This window comes from Engystomops pustulosus, chromosome 8 (genome assembly GCF_040894005.1).
Source record: "Engystomops pustulosus chromosome 8, aEngPut4.maternal, whole genome shotgun sequence".
Lineage (NCBI taxonomy): Eukaryota > Metazoa > Chordata > Amphibia > Anura > Leptodactylidae > Engystomops > Engystomops pustulosus.
Genome location: NC_092418.1, coordinates 48799307 through 48822034, shown reverse-complemented (window position 1 = coordinate 48822034; position 22728 = coordinate 48799307). Strand labels below are relative to the sequence as shown.

The window sequence follows — 22728 nt, the reverse complement described above, 5'->3', positions numbered from 1 at the left end:
ATATATACAGTCAGTCCTCGGGTTACAGACAAGATAGGTTCCATAGGTTTGTTCTTATGTTGAATTTGTATGTAAGTCGAAACTGTATATTTTATAATAGTAGATCCAGACAAAAAAAATTTTGTCCCAGTGACAATTGTAGTTTCAAACTTTTTTGCTGTAACTGGAACAATGATTATGAATAAAGCTTCATTACAGACACCTTACAGCTGATCATTGCAGTCTGGTACTAAAGTATACCATCCTGAGAGCTTCACCAGAGGTGAAAGTGGGCAGAGGGGTCCGTCTTTAACTAGGGGTCGTCTGTAAGTAGGGTGTCTTTAAGTAGGGGACTGCCTGTACATATATTCATTTTGCCATCTTCTGGCACTAATAACTTTTTCATACATCAGTGTACAGAACTGTGTGACATGTAATTTCTTGCAAAATAAGATGACGTTTTCAATGATACCATTTTGAGGACTGTACAGACTTTTTATCAAAACATTTTTAAAATATTTATTCGTTACTATATTTTGATAGATTGGAGATTTTGCAGTGATACCTAACATATTTATTATTTTTACTGCTATTTATATTTATATCAGTTCTAGTGAAAGGGATTTGAATTTTAGGTTTTTATTTATTTATCTTAACTTTACTTTAGCCCTAGGTTGTCTGATTGATCCTATCATATATGGGGATTTTTTTCTCATCATTCATTACAATTTGCAAATCGTACATTGTAATTGAATAGTTAAATTCCGACAGCCTTGGGTCTTTGTATGACCCAAAGCCGTCACAAAGAGCGATGATCTTCACCAAGATCTTTTTCATGCCGCCGGCAAAGCTACAATGTAAACGGGTAATATGCAGCAAACCCGTGAGCCCTCTCCAAACATTGGCAGACGTGTGACATACTCACATACCTCACATGTCCTTAAGGGGTTAAATATACAGGATAACAAAATAACACATTCTCTAATTCACAGTTTTTAACAAAAAGACAGCATTACACAGATATAATTCCAACCTGTCGCTGTCAGTCCTAGTGTTTACAATTTTGGGTTTCCTGGGATACGACTGTAAATCTTCTCACTATGGCTGGACAGATTCTTCTTATAAATAGCTTCTCTTGTCTGCATTGCTGCAGTGCTCTCTGCCTCCTTTCCTCCTGCATTACAAGACCAACTCAGACACAGGCACTTCCTGCCTGCAAGCAACAGTGTGCAGAGACTTACTTTACTAGCTATAGACAGATAAGGGCTTTATAGCAGAGCTGACTGTGTGTTATATTGATTAGGTGAGGGAGCAGAGTTCACTCTGTTTCATTGATTAGGTGAGTTAGCAGAGCTGAGTGTGTCATTTTTTTATATCCATCTCATGGATCTCATCATTTCTTACCTCATTGTCAGCATCTCATAGCATAGAGGAATCATGAAGTGTCTGCTTAAAGAGTCCTTGCCCACTCTCTGAAATCTTACATTGACTAAAATTGTAAAGTCAGGGGGTTGAATGCAGAAGGACTGGTGTTGAGTAGCGTGCCGCGGAGCTCCATGGGTGTACAGCAACAAAGCCATTGTAGAGAAAGAAGAGACAAAGAGCGCAGAGGACTTACTATGATGAGACAGGTATTAGGGAGTGATGCTCACCTGATGTGCTCATATGGTAGGCATGTAGCATATGTGCTAATACGAGACAGATAGGTCCGCTCATCCAAAGTGGCGGACCCGACAGAAAGTGAGGATCCACGAGGAAAGGTCCTGATGGAATAGGCACTACTTCCCTCAGGAATGTGATTGAGGTATTTTCTCCATAAAATTACTTTATTACATAGGTACAACACAACGCAACGCGTTTCGGCGGGAGCCTTCGTCATACCATGTATGTAATTGCACCTGACGAAGGCTCCCGCTCGTAGCCGAAGCGCGTTGTGTTGTAACTATATATATATATAGTACAGACCAAAAGTTTGGACACACCTTCTCATTCAAAGAGTTTTCTATATTGACTATAAAAATTGTAGATTCACACTGATGGCATCAAGTATGAGTTAACACATGTGGTATATACTTAACAAAAAAGTGTGAACCAACAGAGATATGTCTTATATTCTAGGTTCTTCAAAGTAGCCACTTTTTCTTGATGAGCTTCAAGATGTAGTCACCGGAAGAGGTTTTCACATCACAGATGTGCCCTGTCAGGTTTAATAAGTGGATTTCTTGCCTTATAAATGGGGTTGAGACCGTCAGTTGTGTTGTGCAGTAGTCAGGTGGATGCATAGCTTATAGTCCTACTGAATAGGCTCTTAGGATCTGTATTATGGCTAGAAAAAAGCAACTAAGTAAAGATAAACAAGTGGCCAATCATTACTTTAAGAAATGAAGGTCAGTCCGATAAATTGGGAAAACTTTGGAAGTGTCCCCAAGTGCAGTTCCAAAATCCATCAAGCGCTACAAAGAAACTTTTGCTCACAAGAGGACCGTCCCAGGAAAGGAAGACCAAGAGTCACCACTGCTGCGGAGGATAATTTCATCCGAGTCACCAGCTTCAGAAATCGCAGGGTAACAGCAGCTCAGATTAGAGACCAGGTCATTGCCACACAGAGTTCTAGCAGCAGACAAATCTCTACAACAACTGGTAAGAGGAGACTGTGTGCAGCAGCCTCAATGGTAAAATAGCCGCTAAGAAACCACTTGTTTGGGCTAAAGAACACAAGGAATGGACATTCTTCTGATGACTCCAAATTTGAAATCTTTGTTTTCAACCACTGTGTATTTGTGTGACGCAGAAAAGGTGAACGAAAGTGGCCGAGTTTGGTGGAGTGCCCAAACTGTAACCCAAAACCCCCCTTATTTATTGCGAGGTGCCAACAAAAATTAAAGGAATAACTTATTGCTTCCTGTTCTTCAACAACTTTCAATCATATTGGTCTCCTGAGGACAAGATGCTTCTTTCCAGTGTCCCTCTGCACACAGAAAATCCTGGGGCCAGCAGAAGGTCCTCCAAAGGTAATGAGGCCCTATCTACTCATTCTCCCTCTTCCTACAGTCCCAAGCAGCGAAGTAAGTATCACTTTAATATAGGACCGAAAGCCGCATGTTTTAAAGGAAACCTACCACTTAAAAGTGGTAGGTTTATACACATATACATGGCACCAGCTCAGGGTGAGCTGGTGCCAGAGCATATTTTTGTTAGGGGAACAAAGCCCCTATTGCAGAATTATATTAATTTATAACTCGGTGCACCGCACTTGGGCTTGGCACACCATGCGTGCGCCGGATTCTGAAGTGCAGGAGAGCTCTCCGGCACACGCGCGCCTGCCCAACTTAGCACAGGGAAACAGGCCTTGCTAAGTTGCGCAGGCGTGCGTGTGCCGGAGAGCTCGGTGACGTCACCGGCTCTCCTGCACCTCAGAATCCGGCGTGCACATGGTGCGCCGAGCCCAAGTGCGGTGCGCCGAGTTATAAGTTAATATAACTTATAATTCTGCGATAGGGGCTTTGTTCCCCTAACAAAAATATGCTCTGGCACCAGCTCACCCTGAGCTGGTGCCATGTATATGTGTATAAACCTACCACTTTTAAGTGGTAGGTTTCCTTTAAGTTGCTTGGAACTGCCCGAAGATTCTTGGAGTCCTGTCTGGTGTGCTGAGGCAATGGCTCGGGTGCCCACAGAAAAAGCTCCAGCACCAGTGCCATAGGTTCGCCACCACTGACCTAGAATATAAGACATATTTTTAGTTTTTTTCTCACTTTTTTGTTAGCTATATAATTCATAATTTTGATGCCTTCTGTGTGAATATACAATGAAATATTCATGAAAATACAGAAAACTCTGAACGAGAAGGTGTGTCCAAACTTTTTGTCTGTACAGTGTGTATGTATATATATATATATATATATATATATATACACATATTTATATAGTACAGACATATATACAGTATATAGTATGTATACAGTATATACAATACAGTATATAGTACTTGTTCGGCAGAAAACAAACCCTCACAGAATTTGTTGACAGGTTTTTGTCTAATGCAAATCATGAATGACAAATCAAACACTATGACTGCAGCTTCGTACGACGACAAATCAGAGCAGGAAGTTGTCCTCCTTCCAGCCGGCAGGGTATTGGTTCCCTGAGTGAGAACGGTAACGTGCCATGTCTTTACCTGTCATTGGACGAGAGATCCAGGAAGTGACAGCAGGACAACGCTGATTGGCTGAAGTTGCGGCGCTGGCGGCGACGTTGTGCTATGTGATTGGCTGTCATTGGTTCCCTACATGTAGGAATTGGTAATAGTGAGTTCTCTATAGAGAGGCGCTGAGAGGTGGCCGGACTGCCCCGTGTATGTGGTAACGGCAGAGGTAATAGCCAGTGTCTACCCGCTGGAGTCACATTCCCACAGGAGCCATGAAGATCGGCCCAATATCGCTGGGCAGCCTGTGTCTGCTGCTCGTCTATGTGCTGGCAATGGTCGCTGCCGGGTAAGTCAGGAAGTGTCATGTCCACGTCTTGTGTCAGTGAGGAGGGCTGTGCTCTGTGTTACATGCTATACAGAGTGCTATATCTTGTTGTATCAGACTACAAGGCTGCTCCTCCTTTATGATGCTTCATGATAAGACTATAAGATTATCAGCGTCCCCTCTGGGTGCACCTCACTGCAGGCTTTGTGTGCAGGTCCATATCCATCACTTAACCAAAGGATGTGGTTCTTTCACCTTCAAGGGAATGTCTATGTGTGCACTACGTTATCTGCATCCTAGGAGCATCAGGAACTGACAAGCACAGCGTACAGGTGTCTCTAGCACTCTCATTGATTGGCTGTGCCAGAGAAAACCAAGCGCTGTGTTTGGCGATTTTCAATGCTCTTATAGTGTTGAACGGAGCAGAAGAATTAATGGTTCATCAGTTGGTGAGAACGGGACCTCGTTGTCGGAGGTGGTCCCCGGGTGGAACCTCCCATTATCAGCTTGTTGCCCTCTATCCTGCATTATTTTCTTGTTTAGTTTCAATAGCTCCCAATCTGACCATTGAAATACAGTCATTTTTTTAAGGAAATCTACCACCAGGATAAAGGATTGCAGACGCAGGATCCATTCTTCTTTTAGCTACGTATGCTGTTGTTTTTACACAAAAAAGGCTTTTAAAATTATATGAAAATGAGCCTTAGGGGCTCCAGGATCAATTAACAGCTATGGAGTCTGCCGCCAATCAGGCTCATTTGCATAGAAATTCGAAAAAGCTAGAAGAAGAGCAGATCAAACCTTCATCCTGTTGGTAGATTTCCTTTTAACCCCTTCCCAACATGTGACGTAGTATTAAGTCACATGTCTGCTGCGGGTGTATGGAGAGAGCTCGCAGGCTGAGCCCACCGATTATGCCCGCGGTCGGTGTTGCCACCAATCGCGGGTGTTAAAATGCTTCCAATGTCATCGGGGGGCGGCTATCGGTTGCCATGACAGCCTCAGGTCTTGGGAAGACCTGAGGCTGTCTGAATTTAGCCCTTTCATTACAATGTGTGATTTGCATATTGTAATGAATGAGGCGGTAAATCCCCATATAGTGCCATACTGTCGTATGGCAGTATATGGTAGGATCAATTAGACAACTTAGGGTTAAAGTACCCTAGAGGTCTGAAAAATAGTAAAAAATAAAACAAAAAATTCAAATCGCCCCTTTCTCTAGAACTGACATAAACAATAAAAATCATAAACCTGTTATGTATCGCCGAGTCGTACAATATCCAGTCTATCAAAATATAATGGAAAATGGCACCCAAAGTCGAAGATACCAATTTTTCCCCATTTTGGAAACTATAAAAAGTGATCAAAAGGCTGTAAAGTGCTAGCATTGAAAACATCATCAAGATTTGCAAAAAATGGCACCACCCACAGCTCTGTACACCAAAGTACGAAAAAGTTATTAGCGCCAGAAGACAGCAAAATGAAGAATTTTTTTTTAAGTGGTTTTAATTTTTGTATATTTATGAAAACATTATAAAACCTATACAAATTTGGTATGCTCGTGATCGCACCCACCCAAAGAATAAAGTAGACATGTAATTTGGGGTGCATAGTGAAAGCCGTAAAATCCAAGCCCACAAGAATACGACGCAAAAGCGTTTTTTCACCATTTTCACTCCATTTGGAATTTTTTTCCCAGTACATTGCATGAAATATGAAATACCGTTGCAATGAAGTGCAATTTGTTACGGAAAAAAAAAGCCATCACAGAGCTCTTTACATGGAAAAATAAAAAAGTAGCAGCTGCTAATGTACCATTTGGCCTGTTCCCACCTGAATGAGGCAATCAGCATTTTACATTACATGACGTGCTGGAATGTTCTCAAGGACAATCACATTACCATTTATGAGAATATTATTTCTTTTCCTAATACATAATAGCAATGTACATGGGATTCTCACTTCTAACTAGAACAAGTATCTTAGAGTGTAGGACTGTGCAGTTATGTGTGTGGCAGGCCTTGAATTGTAAAATCCTTCTACCAGTCATGAGTCAGGGGCCTGGAGCACAGGGCGGCCCCTCCCAGCTTGGAGAATGTAGAAATGTCACTTGGTGACAATGTCGTGAGTGTCAAGGACGATTTTACTTGTCTGTCATACAGCAACCTTTTCATTTCTAGTTCTATTCTGTGGAATCTATCATACAATCCCAGGGAATATTGTATTGCTGTAATTTGAGGACCATAATACTGACAGTAAAATATGACTGGCCTAGTGTGTTTCTCCCATCTACTCCAAGTCGGATGAAATTCCATATTAAAGTATTTGTCTTCTTAAATTTCAGGCGTGATTTTTATAAAATTCTGGGGGTATCGCGTGACGCTACTGTGAAGGAAATAAAGAAGGCCTATAGAAAACTTGCATTACAGTTGCATCCAGACAGAAATCCAGATGATCCACAAGCTCAAGAAAAATTTCAAGACTTAGGTGCTGCCTATGAGGTGAGTTGATGATGATAGATGTGACCTAGCTGTTTTGCATTATAGACTTCCGTGTTCAGTTACATGAGGATAATGCTATGCTGGACTTGGCTGCTCAGGGCCCAACCTAGCTGCAATAGAATGGCTGATGGGTGGTGTGATGATGTCATCACGCTCGCTGCTGAAGTGTTAATCCCCTTTCACATGGGCGTTGTGGGGACGTATATCCGGGTGCAAACTTCTGTGCCACAATAACATACGGTGCACAGGGAAAAGATAGGCCATGCTCTAGCTATCCCCATGTGTACAGCTGGGCGCCGTGCTTTATTATGGAGAGGGGAGGGGTGAGCAGCATTCAATAGCCTGGGCGAGCACACGGCAGTGTAAAAGTAGTCTTAATGTTAAACTCCCAGATGCTATTGACAGTTATGGCTACAGTAATAGTACTCAAGCGGCCATTATGTCCTGGGAATATATATTTTTTAATGTTCCACTAGGAGATCTACACATGTGATCACTTCTATAATGCATTGCAATTGGTGTTCTTTTACTGTGAATGTGATGAGATAGGCTGTTGCTTGCAAGCCTACATTTACCATACCCAAACAGTTGTAGAGTACCCCCACTCTCCAGAATACTGTCCTCAGTCTATCATACAGCAAAAGAAGTGTAAGTGATTACATTTCCATCTGCTTTTAGGTGCTTTCTGATGAAGAAAAAAGAAAACAGTACGATGCATATGGTGAAGAAGGTCTTAAAGATGGCCATCAGAGCTCTCACGGGGATATATTCTCACAGTAAGTAGTTAAAGGAAATCTACCTTTAAAGTCTAGCACCATAACCCAGGGACACTTACTCGTAGACCAAGGAACTGTGGCTGTGGTAATCTTCTTATATTTGTTATCCATGGTAGTCTTGACAACAGTGAGAGAGTGGGAGTGCTCCTTCAGAATGTAAGTCTGTGTAGCTACAGCACAGAGGGGCTCTGATAACACAGCCATAACCTTTCAGGCTCATTGACATAATTTTAACAGTTGATATATTTTTTAAAGGAAGCAGGCCATGGATAACAAATACCGTATTTTTTGGATTATAAGGCGCATCGGATTATAAGGCGCACCATCAATAAATACCTGCTAAAACTTATAATCCGGTGAACCTTATATATGAACCCTACGTACAGACAACCGCTGCCTTGAACTGTGCACAGGTCTGCCACCAGCTGGTGAATTATCTTTATAATCTGGTGCACCTTATATATGGACCTATAAGGCTGCCTGATTATAAGGATGAATGACTAGCAGGTGGCAGACATGTGCACAGTTCAAGGCAGCTGTTGTCTGTAACTACGGTTAATATATAAGGCGCGCTGGACTATTAGGTGCACCTTTGATTTCTGAGAAAATGAAAGAATTTTTTGTGTGCCTTATAGTCCGAATAATACGGTATAAAAAGATTTCCACAGTCACGGTGCCTGGATCTTTGAGTACAGGCAGTCCCCGGGTTACATACAAGATAGGGACTGTAGGTTTGTTCTTGAGTTGAATTTGTATGTAAGTCGGAACTGTATATTTTATCATTGTAATCCCATCCAGAACTTTTTTGGTCTCTTTGACAATTGAATTTTAAAAATGTTGGGTTGTCATAAGAATCAAGATTAACACTAAAGCTTCATCACAGACACCTCTGATAACTGTTATAGCTGTTTATTGTAGCCTAGGACTAAAGTACAATAAATTACCAATATCCAGAGGTCCGTTTGTAACTAGGGGTCGTATGTAAGTCGAGTGTTCTTAAGTAGGGGACCGCCTGTAGTTCAAAAAACTTTGATAACAGCTATATATAAAGAGTATAGTTCTATCCTGGATAAACCTTTGCAGAAAAGGTTTCATGTGGTGTTTCCATCAGTATATTTAAAGGGGTTTGATTAAGATTTAAAGAAGCTCTCTATTTCCATCCCTTTTTACCTCTCCAACATTTGTATTTCCCTGTTTTCTTTCTTTCTGCTTTACTATATGTGGCAATTCAGAGACCTGGTCATTTTTTGCTAGCTGGGAGTATGCTGTGGTCATGCTGTCCATCTATAGTCTTCATGTATAGAGGATGCTAAATTGTGTCACCTGAGGCAGATTCACACGTTTGCTAGCAGTATTCTCTAAAGTAATGTATGGAGCTAGAAGCCGCAAGAAAAAGAACAGTACAGGGACCCACACTTGCAACCCCATATTAGAGCAATTTATAAACTTAATTTTACTTCATTTTTTATTATATATCATCCACATAACCAATGAGTGAAGAGACCCCCCATCAGTTACAAGAATGGGGTTTCCATCCTGGCTGGTTAACCCCTTAAGGACAGAGGGTTTTTCGGCTAATTTCTCGCTCTCCAACTTCAAAAATCCATAACTTTTTCATTTTTATGTGTACAGACCTGTGTGAGGGCTTATTTTGTGCGTAACAAATTTTACTTTCCCGTAATGTTATTTATTTTAACATGCCCTGTACTGCGAAGCTGAAAAAAAATTCCAAATGTGGAAAAATTGAAAAAAAACCGCATGTGCGTCACGTTCTTGTGGGCTCAGTTTTTACGACTTTCACTCTTTGCTCCAAATAACACGCCTACTTTATTCTTTGGTTCGGTGCGATCGCGGTGATACCAAATTTATATAGGTTTTATTGTGTTTTAATACATTTTCAAAAATTCAACGAATGTGTACAAAAAAGAAAAAAAATTTTTTGCCATCTTCTAACGCTAATAACTTTTTCATACTTTGGCGCACGGAAATGTGTGAGGGGTCATTTTTTGCGAAATGAGGGGACGTTTTCATTGCTACCATTTTGAGGTCTGTGCGACATTTTGATCATTTTTTATTTCATTTTTTATGTTATGTAAAAAGGTGTAAAAGTCGCATTTCGGACATTTGGGCGCCATTTCCCGCCTCGGAGGTCACCGCCGGCCGTAACCGTTTTTATATTTTGATAGATCGGGCATTTTGGGACGCGGCGATACCTAATATGTCTGTGATTTTTTACTGTTTGTTATGTTTTATATCCGTTCTAGGGAAAGGGGGGTGATTTGAACTTTTAATATTTTATTAATTTTTTTTATTTTTTAAACTTTTTTTTTTCTTTTTTTTTTCACTATTTTTTAGACCATCTAGGGTACATTAACCCTAGATGATCAGATCGCTCCTACCATATACTGCAATACTACAGTATTGCAATATATGGCATTCTTGCAGGTCTTACATTACAATGAGCCACTGGCTCATTGTAACGAACCTGCATAAACCATGTAGCCTCGTGTCAAGAGAAGACCCGAGGCTACCATGGTAACCGATCGCCGCCCCCCCGATGACGTTCGGGGGCGTGGCGATCGGAAAAAAGATGGCGGCGCCCGCGCGCCGCCGTCTTTTAAACGCCGCCCGCGACTTTGCGGGCGGCGTTTAGAGGGTTAATAGCCGCGATCGGTGCAAGCACCGACCGCGGTTATTAGCGGTGGGGGTTTTGTGCAAAATGCAAAAACCCCCACCTCTGTATGAAGAGGACTCAGCCCGTGAGCCCTCTTCATACATCCCTTATACCTCTGCGCCGTAGAGCTACGGCGCAGAGCGTTAAGGGGTTAAAGGACATCTACCACCAGCATCATGGATTGTAAACCAAGCACACTTACATGCTGCTGTGTGCCCCTTCTGGCAGGGTCTGCTCTTCTTTAACCTTCCTTTGCCCTTGTTTTTAAGAAAAAAAAGTGGTAAGAAATATGCAAATGAGCCTGTGAGGCTCCAGGCTCTATTAACAGATATGGAGTCCGAGCCCCTCAGACGCATTTGCATAATTTTAAAAGCCTTTTTTGTAAAAACCAAGGAATAAACTGAACAAAGAGCAGATCCTCCCAGAGGGGGCACACACATCACATAAATCTCCATTAATTCTCTATAGCACTCCTTGAGATGGTTGAGGTATGTTGTCACTAACAGTCCCTAATACAGTGGCAGAGCCTGACCTGCTGCTCTATTTACATGGATCTGTATTGTCATGATTGATGGGAGGTCTGAGCAGCTGGACCCTTACCAATCAAGGTGTTTAACCCCTTCATGACCGAAGGTCATTGGTGCCTGAATGTCCAGGTCAATTTTTGCCGTTCTGCTTTGTTCTTCTTTAAATGACAATATCTACGGAAAAGCTTTACATACAACAATTTTTACTTGGGTTTTTTTTTCATGACACGTGAGACTTTAACTATATATGTTTTATTAACTACATGTTTTTTTTCTTTATAAAATTTGCCAATAATTGACTACAAATGTGAAAAAATAAGCTTTTTTTGTCATTTTTTCAAAATAAAGTTTTTTGAGTAAGTAGTAACTTTTACTAATATGTTTTAAATATGTACAGCATAATTCCATCACCGTTTCCTAGGTTCCGTTAGAGATGCAGAGTGTGCATGTACTTCTGCAAAGTCTCCTGCGGCTTCTTCTATACTCTGCCTTCAGCTGGAGGGGGTCACAATTCAAACGCTGATATGATATATGAATTGTGCAAGGCTGTGAAAGGGAACCAGAGATCTTCACTCTTAAAGTTACAATCGGGAATACAAAGCTGCAGATAAAAATTATTTTTTGTTTAGTACAACTTTAAGGGTGGATATCTCCGGTTCTGCTAGGCATCCATACATCATATAAAAGGAGATTCTTCTGTTTAAAATGACATAAAATTATGTTTCTATGTGACAGGGTTCTGGAGATATGACTTGGAAGTTAGTCACTGTCAAGACGTTTATAGATGCCTTATCTGCACCGGGATGTGCAAATAGGATGTTTATAGCCCTAGGGCAGTCGTAAAGGGGTTAAAAAAAATGTTGGGCTAGGGAATAACACAAATCTGGACCCATACCATCTTGGTCAATGTACAACTAGATACTGTGATATAATAGAGATTTCATCATTTGTATTTTCTTTTGAATGCAGTCATGTCTAAAAAAATAGACCTAACCATCAATATCTGTATTTAGAAAAATAAAGTTAAAAGAATTTCTATTTTTCTTTAAATTTCAATAGTTTCTTTGGAGATTTTGGATTTATGTTCGGTGGCAATCCAAGACAACAAGACAGAAATGTTCCACGTGGCAGTGACATAATAATAGATCTGGAAGTGACGTTGGAGGAAGTTTATTCTGGAAATTTTGTAGAGGTATTATAATTTTTTTTTTTTTTTAACATTTATATATTCATGCTCTTTCGTTAAATCATATCTGAATTTAAGGAAGAGCCTAATATAACTGCAAAATTTGGCCTGGACATTGTCAGCAATGACACTTGGTCACAAGGGTTAAATAGGTTAATGCATAGACATCTACACTTTGAAAACCTATGTAATGTTCTTTATGTAATTCTATAATTACTTATTTTCTCTCTCTTTAGGTAGTGAGAAACAAACCCGTAGCTCGGCAGGCACCAGGCAAGAGAAAATGTAACTGTCGACAAGAAATGAGAACGACACAACTGGGCCCTGGCCGCTTTCAGATGACGCAGGAAGTTGTTTGTGATGAATGCCCCAATGTCAAGTATGTAAATCCAGTACAGGGTTATGCTTACCTAAGCATATTTTTATGTATAGAGAGTATAGAAAGTATTTGTACCCCTTTTAAATATTTCATTGCAACCAATTGGTAAGATCAAAAAAGTTATTTTTTTTTTTTATCTTGGTCATTTGCTCAGTATTGACTAGAAGCACCTTTTGAGCTAGTACGGCCATGAGTCTTCTTGGGAATGATGCAACACTTTTTTCACACCTGGATTTGGGGATTCTCTGCCATTCATTTTTGCAGATCCTCTCCAGTTCCCTCAGGCTTGATGGTGAATGTTGGTGGACAGCCACTTTCAAGTCTCTACAGAGATGCTCCATTGGGTTTAGGTCAGGGCTGTGGCTGGGCCGGTCAATGGTCACATGGTTACATGGTCACTGCTTTATTTCATCTGTGTGCTTGGGGTCAATGTCTTGTTGGAAAGTGAACCACATTTATCTTTCCTTTAATTGCAACCAGTTGTCCTGTCCCTGCATTTGAAAAACTCCCCTGGTGATGCTGTCTCCATCGTGTTTCACTGTTGGGATTGTATTTGGCAGGTTATGAGCAGTGCCTGGTTTTCTCCACACATACCATTCAGAATTAACACCAAAAATCCTCACCTCATCAGACCAGAGAATCTCATTTCTCATAGTCTGGAAGTCATTGTTTTGTTTTTTTTTCTAAACTGTATGCAGGCTTTCATATGCCTTGCACTGAGGAGAGGCTGCCGTCGGCACACTCTGCCATAAACCCCCCGACTAGTGGAGGGCTGCAGTGATGTGGAACTTGATGTGATGTCTTGGAACTTTTTATGCCATAACAACCCAAAAATAAATATCAAAATTACTTTATTTATTTACAAACAACAAAGACCAGACAAACAATATAAAAACAATTAAAAAGTGTAGAGACTACACTGAAAACTCAATGTGGTGAGTATGATAAACTCACCAACAACCATCCCTGGTTCCACTAGTCATAAGGGTTACTGCTCAAATACACACAGAATAGGGGCGAGAGTAGGCGTCCCTAATTCATATGATACAATGAAGTGCATGTAAACAAACAATGATATTATAATCAGTATAGTAAATACAGGTACAGGCAATATATCCTCAACATAGCCAGGGCATGATAACCTCAATGACCATCCTAAATGCAAAACCTGAAATCAGCATGGCTGTACAAAAAGGAGCAAAGAAACCCAGGCAACCAGGGAATGTGCGTGTCCACCCCACGCGTTCCATCACTCACGGTGACTTCATCAGGGGAAGTGTGGACTGGGAGTTTAAGTGGCGTTTTTATGTGCATTTGTTGGGGGCGTAATTGGCCCACCCGTGGTCACCCTCTCACCTGTGCAGTCAGGTACGGCGCCTAGTTCGTTTCCGGTGGAATGCCTCTGACTGAGCGCGCTCAGAGGACTTACTGAATGCTGCGCATGCGCCAAAATTAATTAGACGGACAAAATAGACAACAAGGCGCATGCGCTGTGTGGCGCAATGTTACTAATTTACGAGGATGACCGAGATCCAGTTGTAATACGGTTCGTTACTTAATATTGTTGTAAGCACATCAGTAGTCGCATAGATAAATGATCGTTTGTAAACACACATAAATAAAAGACATATATGATACAAAGTAGTAGAGATGACAATAATTATCAAGTACTACTGGAGGAGCAGGTGCATCCACAGGGCATTGGATACATCATTGCATAGTATAGAAAAAAGTTTAGTGCCGTAAAAGTGGCAGTGTGCATAGTGGTGTATAACACAATTCATGAATATTGATCCAAAAATAGTGGAAACCTAGAAGTCAAACAGCGACCTATGTGCTAATCCATAATATTAGGTAGTGAAAATCTGAACATCAGACGGCGACCTATCAAGTGTCCACAAATGGAGAAAACAAGACGCATACAGGCAAGTTAAAAATAAATGTGATCAACTTATAAACGAAAAATTAGATATTAAGAAGATGCGATTACCAGCAAGTGCTGACAAAGTAGATGAAGAATGATAAATAAGTATAGGTATGGCACACGCATGCTAAACCAGGGTGGCCATAATGTTCCACATAATGCGTACCTTGACTATGAAATAGTCAATGAATACTGAAATGGTCAATCTTTAATGTTTTCAAGAGTGCCACGGGTGGGTGCCCCCAAACACATGCACACTCTTGAAAACATTAAAGATTGACCATTTCAGTATTCATTGACTATTTCATAGTCAAGGTACGCATTATGTGGAACATTATGGCCACCCTGGTTTAGCATGCGTGTGCCATACCTATACTTATTTATCATTCTTCATCTACTTTGTCAGCACTTGCTGGTAATCGCATCTTCTTAATATCTAATTTTTCGTTTATAAGTTGATCACATTTATTTTTAACTTGCCTGTATGCGTCTTGTTTTCTCCATTTGTGGACACTTGATAGGTCGCCGTCTGATGTTCAGATTTTCACTACCTAATATTATGGATTAGCACATAGGTCGCTGTTTGACTTCTAGGTTTCCACTATTTTTGGATCAATATTCATGAATTGTGTTATACACCACTATGCACACTGCCACTTTTACGGCACTAAACTTTTTTCTATACTATGCAATGATGTATCCAATGCCCTGTGGATGCACCTGCTCCTCCAGTAGTACTTGATAATTATTGTCATCTCTACTACTTTGTATCATATATGTCTTTTATTTATGTGTGTTTACAAACGATCATTTATCTATGCGACTACTGATGTGCTTACAACAATATTAAGTAACGAACCGTATTACAACTGGATCCCGGTCATCCTCGTAAATTAGTAACATTGCGCCACACAGCGCATGCGCCTTGTTGTCTATTTTGTCCGTCTAATTAATTTTGGCGCATGCGCAGCATTCAGTAAGTCCTCTGAGCGCGCTCAGTCAGAGGCATTCCACCGGAAACGAACTAGGCGCCGTACCTGACTGCACAGGTGAGTGGGTGACCGCGGGTGGGCCAATTACGCACCCAACGCATGCACAAAAAAAAAACGCCACTTAAACTCCCAGTCCACACTTCCCCTGATGAAGTCACCGTGAGTGATGGAACGCGTGGGGTGGACACGCACATTCCCTGGTTGCCTGGGTTTCTTTGCTCCTTTTTGTACAGCCATGCTGATTTCAGGTTTTGCATTTAGGATGGTCATTGAGGTTATCATGTCCTGGCTATGTTGAGGATATATTGCCTGTACCTGTATTTACTATACTGATTATAATATCATTGTTTGTTTACATGCACTTCATTGTATCATATGAATTAGGGACACCTACTCTCGCCCCTATTCTGTGTGTATTTGAGCAGTAACCCTTATGACTAGTGGAACCAGGGATGGTTGTTGGTGAGTTTATCATACTCACCACATTGAGTTTTCAGTGTAGTCTCTACACTTTTTAATTGTTTTTATATTGTTTGTCTGGTCTTTGTTGTTTGTAAATAAAGTAATTTTGATATTTATTTTTGGGTTGTTATGGCACATCTTTTCTTGTGAGTTTACATGTCTGTACGGTGCCCATATACCCACTATTGATATCTAATTGTACGGTACCCCCAATTTCTCTGTATTTATAGTCTTTGTGGAACTTTTTCCTATCTCCCTATTGCATCTCTGTAGCTCACGCGGTGATCTTGAGGTTCCTCTTTACCTCTCACCTCATCTCCCACCATTGCTTAGTTTGACTGGATGACCAGGTTGAGGAAGATATGTTAGGGAGGTTACTGGGCTCTTAGGAAACTTAAGTGCTGCAGAAATTCTTTTGTAAACTTGGTTAGATCCTTGCCTTGCCACAAGTCTGTCTCTGAGGCCCTTGAGCAGTTCCTTAAACCTCATGATTCTCATATGCTCTCACATGCAATTTACGGCTATTTCACATTGGTGTTGCGGTTCAGTTTCAGCTTTCAGCATTATTCCCGAGTTATAGTGTTCTAGATGTAAAAGTCATGACTTTTTGTAGGACATTGCTGAAAGCTGTTTGACTTTTTGGGGACTTTTCTGCAACTTTTGTTGTAAAAGTCACAAATTTGCCTAAGAACCTAGCTGGGATGTATTTAAAAGTCAAAACTCCTAAAACACATCTGATAAGCAGAAAAAGGTAGAAAAGGCAGGTGCACAAAGCCAAACTTTGAGATACATGTATTTTATATAATGTTAATCCAGAGGAAGGCAAAAAAAACACTACAAGACTGATGGCTGTTTTCTCTCCTTTGGGCAAAATTCCTTCCCAACCGACCTTAATGCGGCACTGAGGAGATCTCAACAGCACCTACAGCAAATTGTTGATGTATGAGAATACCCCTGTAGACTCATGGCGGCACATTGTGATGTATTGAATAAGTGGTTTATAGTAGTAATATAGTATTGTGGGTTTTTCCCCCTGCCTTTAGACTTGTAAATGAAGAACGAACGTTAGAAGTTGAAATCGAACCTGGCGTTAGAGATGGTATGGAGTATCCGTTCATTGGAGAAGGTGGGTGTTTTGTGTTTTTGTGTTTTTTTTTTTTTTTTTTTTTTTTTTTTTTTTAAATTGTGTATTTAATTGTACATTTCTTTATTTGTGTTTAACACAACTAAACCATTATATTCAGTTTCTACAATCCTTTATCTGCTTTTCCAGGTGAACCCCATATTGATGGGGAGCCAGGGGACTTGCGTTTTCGAATCAAAGTTCTCAAGTAAGATTATATTCAGTTAAATAAGCATATTTTTCAACTTTCTCTTTAATAGAAAATAATAATAACTTATCTGAGAGTTCCTTCCAAGAAATAATTACATAACAGGTGGAGGCCCACATAGGCTGTTTAAGGTTTATACCCCTTGGGCCCCCACTCTTCTTTGTTGTTTTTCAGACTTTGACACACATCATAATTCATATTCAAATGTGTCATGGAAATACAAAATAATATGCAATTAGTTATTTAAAATTTGGCTACCCTTAGCAGAAGAATGTTGTGGGCATGCACTATAAATGCTAGCGGCCCTTTAATCAGTCCGGTGACTTTGTCCCTGTGGAGGAGACACAGGACAGAAGATGGCCGCTGGTCACATGTCCACATCACATGTTTTGCACCTCCCTGGGCAGGTCATGTGATCACCACTATGTTTGGCTGTAGTTGGTTGCTTGCAGTACATCCAGTGTGGTCTGTGTTGTGGCGAGACCCATTTCACTGATGCAATGTGCGCTGATAGTAGTTACACACATTGGAGGAGATTTATCAGTGTCTGAGGTAAAACTGTTCTAGTTACCCACGAAATCCAATCGGAGCTCAGCTTAAATTTTTTTAAACAGCTGTTGGAAAATGAAAACTGATATCTGATTGGTTGCCATGGACAACTAGAACAGCTCTGCTCTCACCCTCCTTACAGATCTCCCCCCATTATTACTATAGTAATAAGGCAGGAAAATATGTTACATCACCACTGGAAGCAGAGAATAAGGGGAAGGATCTGTTACGGACAACTGAAGGATCATGGGAGTTGTAGATGGTGGTGTTCTTGTAGATAATTCAGCCTAATTGAGAAGCCCATAAAATTTAGTGAATCCTAAAAGCAAACTATTTAAGCTCCTTTTTGTGATTAATGGCTTTACGTTTTTTTATCTTCATTTATTTATAGTATTATGGGTTTTTTAATGATAGATTCTGACAGTTTATGATGTAATATGCAATCAATACCACATGTCATGCATCTATCGTTCATCAATCGCACTGGTCTATTCCTTTAAGGTTGCTTTATTGTTTAAGTAATTTTTTTTTTTCTTGTGCTTTTCTAGACATCCGATATTTGAACGAAGGGGTGATGACCTTTACACAAATGTAACAATCTCTTTGGTAGAAGCACTTATTGGTTTTGAAATGGACGTTACACATTTGGATGGCCATAAAGTAAGAAATTTGTGAAAAGAAAAACAATGGGGGGGGGGATATTTATTGGACGCTGGTGCCACGTTTGATGTTAACCCCGTTGGCTGCATCGAGAGGTTCCAGCCTCCTGATCTATCCAGTGGCCGGCCAATTCTATGCTAGGTCCTGCCTAACCCCTGTAAAACAATTAAAGGGTAAACGGACTTCATACATTTAAGGGTGTAGTTTCTAAAATGGTCTAATTTATGGATTTACTACAATTTAGGCTTCACAAAGCTGGGAAGGTCCCTCAAAAATATGATTTAGCGTTTTTATGAAACATTGCACCTAAAGTTCTAAGCCTCATAACATCCTACAAAAATGAGAGGATGCGTTAAAAACCATGTCAGCATAAAGTAGACATTGGGTAATTGTTCGTTATCAAGTTATTTTGCTGTTATGACTATGTGTCGAAAAAGTAACATTTTTGAAATTAAGATATTTGGTGAAAATTTTTACAAATTCTCATTTATTTTTTCATAAATAAATGCCATATCACCCACCTTTTTTCAATTAACATGAAGTTAAATGTGTCATGAGAAACTGTCTCAAAACCACTTGCATACGTTAAAGCGTTCTAAAATTAAAACCACTTTAATGTGACACAGGGCAGATTTGAAAAAAATAGGTCTGATCAGGAAGGTGAAAAGTGGCTTAAGCGGCAAGTGGTAATGTTTTCTTTGCTAACAAATGTTTTTAGTTTAAACAAAGTTTTATTCAATGAGAAATCAAGAAAGTGCCTTACAATCAAACAGGTTGCACAGAGGCCCCTCAAAGGGGGAACATCACATGTCAGTTTTGTTGGATACATAGGCAAATACTGTGTCATAATAAACAGTAAAGATAGGGGAAAGGAAAGACAGGAAAACAAAGAGGGGCACCACAGGGGGGAGTGTATAAAATGTGTCATAATATTGTTCTATTAATTATAGAGATCAGTTGTAATTAAAGATGGGGGAGGTCTCCGACACATGAAAAGGACTGTTATGGGAATAATGTTAGAGCTCTCTCAAGAGTGGGAGATCTCTGCGCAGTAATCCACGGTTCCCATATTCCTATGAATCGTGCATAGGTATCCGTCCTGTATCAATAGGTTAATCCTGTTTTTGACTTCTGTGAAGAACAGCACCGGTGATTTCCATTTTGCTGCTATATGGATTCTAGTTGCCAGTGCTATAAATTGAATCGGGCGATGCGCCTTAACCTTCCCAGGTTTGTCTCCCAAAAGGAGTACTGGTGGTCGTGTTACCCAGTGAGGAGCGGATGAGGGATTTGACCTTGTTGCCAACAAATGTTTTTAACATAAAAAACAGATTTGCTTAGTTAATTTTAAACAGATATATGTAAATAAAATGTTATGTGTGACATGTGCATTTTATGTGACCACCAGTACTATGAAGAAAAGAGAAAATAAGAAGGGCCTAGTAGGTGTCCATTTTAAATACCTGGCTGCATAGTAATCACCATGTGATCAAAAGGCATTGTTTTGGAACCTATGGAGCCAGTATGACATATACATCATGCTCCTGAATCATGATTCCTTAACTACAGGAAGTTCAGGGGTTAATTGTTATAAACTATTTATTAAAGCTCTTTATATTTAAATACATAAATGTAAATGTGCTGAATAATATTGTAACTACAAGAACTTTGTTGCTTTTTTTTTTTTTCCCCCCATTATTTACAGGTTCATATAATTCGAGACAAAATAACTAAACCAGGAGCAAAGCTTTGGAAAAAGGGAGAGGGCCTTCCAAACTTTGACAACAACAACATCAAAGGATCCCTAGTTATTACTTTCGATGTGGAATTTCCAAAGGAACAGCTAACGGAAGAGCAGAAAAATGGTATGGATGTTTAAGCTACAAAGGAAGTATATTAATAACTTCACATCCTGGATAAGAGCCAGGTCCGCCCCTATGCATCCTGGTGATCATGTGACTGAACACGTGATCGCCGTTATACAGTACTGAGGCTGCTGCTGTCTACACCCAGCACAGCACCAGTGGTGACAATTGTTAATGTAGAACTGAAGCTTTCATCTGCAGTTGGGACTGCATAGCAACCACAATTACAATGAAAAAGCAAAGTAGTAGAAAAAAAAATGAAAGCATAAATTAAAAAATATATATACCCCAAAATGTGTTCTCTTCTCCACTAATGACACCCTATACAACACCTAGTTACCCTAAAATTGCCATATGATATATATAATAAAAATTTGTGGCAAAAAGTCCCAAATACTGTCAGGTTTTTCTATTTTTACAATTAAGCTTAAAATTTAGCTTTTAAAGGAAACTTGCTACCTAATAAGGTAGAGCTGCTGGCAGGATCATCTATTGGATTGGAGCCAAATCTTTTTTTTTTTTTTTTTTTTTTTTTTTTATATACCTATTACTTTAGTTCCCCAAAACTTTTTTTAAACTTGTATCTGATGCAATTTATTTGAAGAGTCTACTGGGGCGTGGTGTAGCCGCACCGTAGAGCGGGAGCTACAGCGACTTCACGCCCCAGTAGCCTATTTGAATCCCTCCTACCCTCCTTTTTTCAGCTTAAAGCAGCTGCACGCTCTAGTCTGCGCCTGCGTAGTAGCTCCGGCTTTGGACCTTCAGTTACAAAGAAAGAAAAATACTAAATTGTGTATGGTCCTGTATCGGTTAAAAAAAAAAAGTAATGGCCTTTGTAAGTGTACAAATATTGGAAGTTGTGAGTTTCCGAATTTCTATTCCTATCACATAACAAAAGCTAGAAATACATGTTAACTGCTTGAAATCTAAATTGTAAATGAATTGGAAAAATAAAACATTGTCTGCCAAATGTGATTATTTTATATATATTTTTTTTTTTTTTTTTTTTTTTTTTAGGTGTCAAACAGCTCTTGAAACATGGATCAGTGCAAAAGGTTTATAATGGACTTCAGGGCTATTAATAGAGTAACTGGATCTATTTATTTTGGGTTTCTTTTTGTGTTTTTTAATAAAAAATAAATGTTCTATTGAATTGGTCTTAATATAGTTTGCAGCATTTTTATTCTTCTCAAAGTTGACAAATCCAGCAACAGTGAACTAAGTTCTATATATGGAAGAATTAGTTACATTACAAAGTCCCTGTTATCAATGTGTGTGGTACAGAAACACCTTGCCTGTCCACAGGTTGTGGATGGTATTGAATATAAGCCCCATTTGCTTCAGTGGAGCTGAGCTGCACTACCAGGTGGACAGTATGGATCTATATAAAGACTCTATAAGATGGTGCTAACAGATTAGTATAAGTAACGGCCCACATTCAGTAGATTCTCACACTTTTCTTAATGACTTATGATACATAGCCTCATCCCTCCTCTTATCAGTCTTTCAACTGCCTGCTCTGTGCGGAGTACTACTGGTAGTAAATCACAGCAGTGATCTGATTTGCATAATACCATATTTCGGAAATGTAATATACTACCAGTAGTAATTAGCTGTGCATGCCAAAGCATCATTTATATCTCCATAAAGTCTCACCAAAAATGTGATTACTTAAATAGTTGATCAAACGGTTAAAGTTTCCCCCTCTGTTCTTCCTCCATAGACGTGTCCCAGAGTGTACAGCATAGCAACCTTTACAGAACCCTAAGTTTTGTTGCTGAAGAGTTACCTGTTTTTTAAACCACCTATTCATACAGCGATGGACATGTCCATCGCCCCTCAAAGGGAATGATTTAGCTTCATGACTATGTCATTTAATGAAGCTCTTTCCCCAGGGTGACCTATTAATACCTTATAGTAATCGAAGGTTTTCAAAGCATATGACTCGACTTTACTATGGTAATTTCTGTAGCTGAAAAATCATTACTTGATGCTGTTTAAGGGGAGTTTAGGATACAAAAAAACCTCTAAAGTCATGGACACACGTGGTCATAATCGCTACAGGTTAGCAATTTGCAGCAGCATAGTACATGGGATTTATACATCCTACCAGGATGCTGGAACAGCGACAGAAACTAAATTCCACTGCGGTATAAGGATCTGTTGCATGTTAATTAGTGCTGTTGATTCAAGCCTCATTCACATTGCGTTTCGAAGCGCAATTCAAAGGATGCGTTTTGAACCCGGTTTTGGGCCGTTTTTAAGCAGTCCGTTAAAAACTGCATGTGTTTTTGACCCGTTTTAATTAAGATAATTGGTAACGCCAGTCAAAAACAGATGCGTTTTAAAAAAACCACATGCATTTTTCAAAAACCGCTTGCTTTTTTTTAACGAACTGCTTAAAAAATGGCCCAAAAACGGGTTCAAAACGCCACATGTGCCGCTGGCCTA

General features: G+C 39.8%; 1 protein-coding gene across 1 annotated transcript; it reads left to right on the top strand.

Moving 5' to 3' along the window:
* Positions 1 to 4235: 4235 nt before the first annotated feature.
* DNAJB11 (DnaJ heat shock protein family (Hsp40) member B11) lies at positions 4236 to 21440 on the top strand. The gene is made up of 10 exons (XM_072120872.1): positions 4236 to 4472; positions 6796 to 6952; positions 7631 to 7728; positions 11989 to 12121; positions 12352 to 12494; positions 16916 to 16998; positions 17146 to 17203; positions 18301 to 18412; positions 20118 to 20277; positions 21295 to 21440. The coding sequence occupies exons 1-10, from the start codon at positions 4399 to 4401 to the stop codon at positions 21357 to 21359; spliced, it is 1083 nt and encodes a 360-aa protein (XP_071976973.1). The 5' UTR covers positions 4236 to 4398; the 3' UTR covers positions 21360 to 21440.
* The last annotated feature ends 1288 nt before the right edge of the window (positions 21441 to 22728 follow it).

Bases quoted from the DNA above. Each gene is read 5' to 3' on its own strand.
- DNAJB11 (XM_072120872.1), top strand. From the start codon at position 4,399: ATGAAGATCGGCCCAATATCGCTGGGCAGCCTGTGTCTGCTGCTCGTC. The intron at 4,473-6,795 runs GTAAGTCAGGAA...CTTAAATTTCAG, and splicing joins CTGGCAATGGTCGCTGCCGG to GCGTGATTTTTATAAAATTC. The intron at 6,953-7,630 runs GTGAGTTGATGA...ATCTGCTTTTAG, and splicing joins ACTTAGGTGCTGCCTATGAG to GTGCTTTCTGATGAAGAAAA.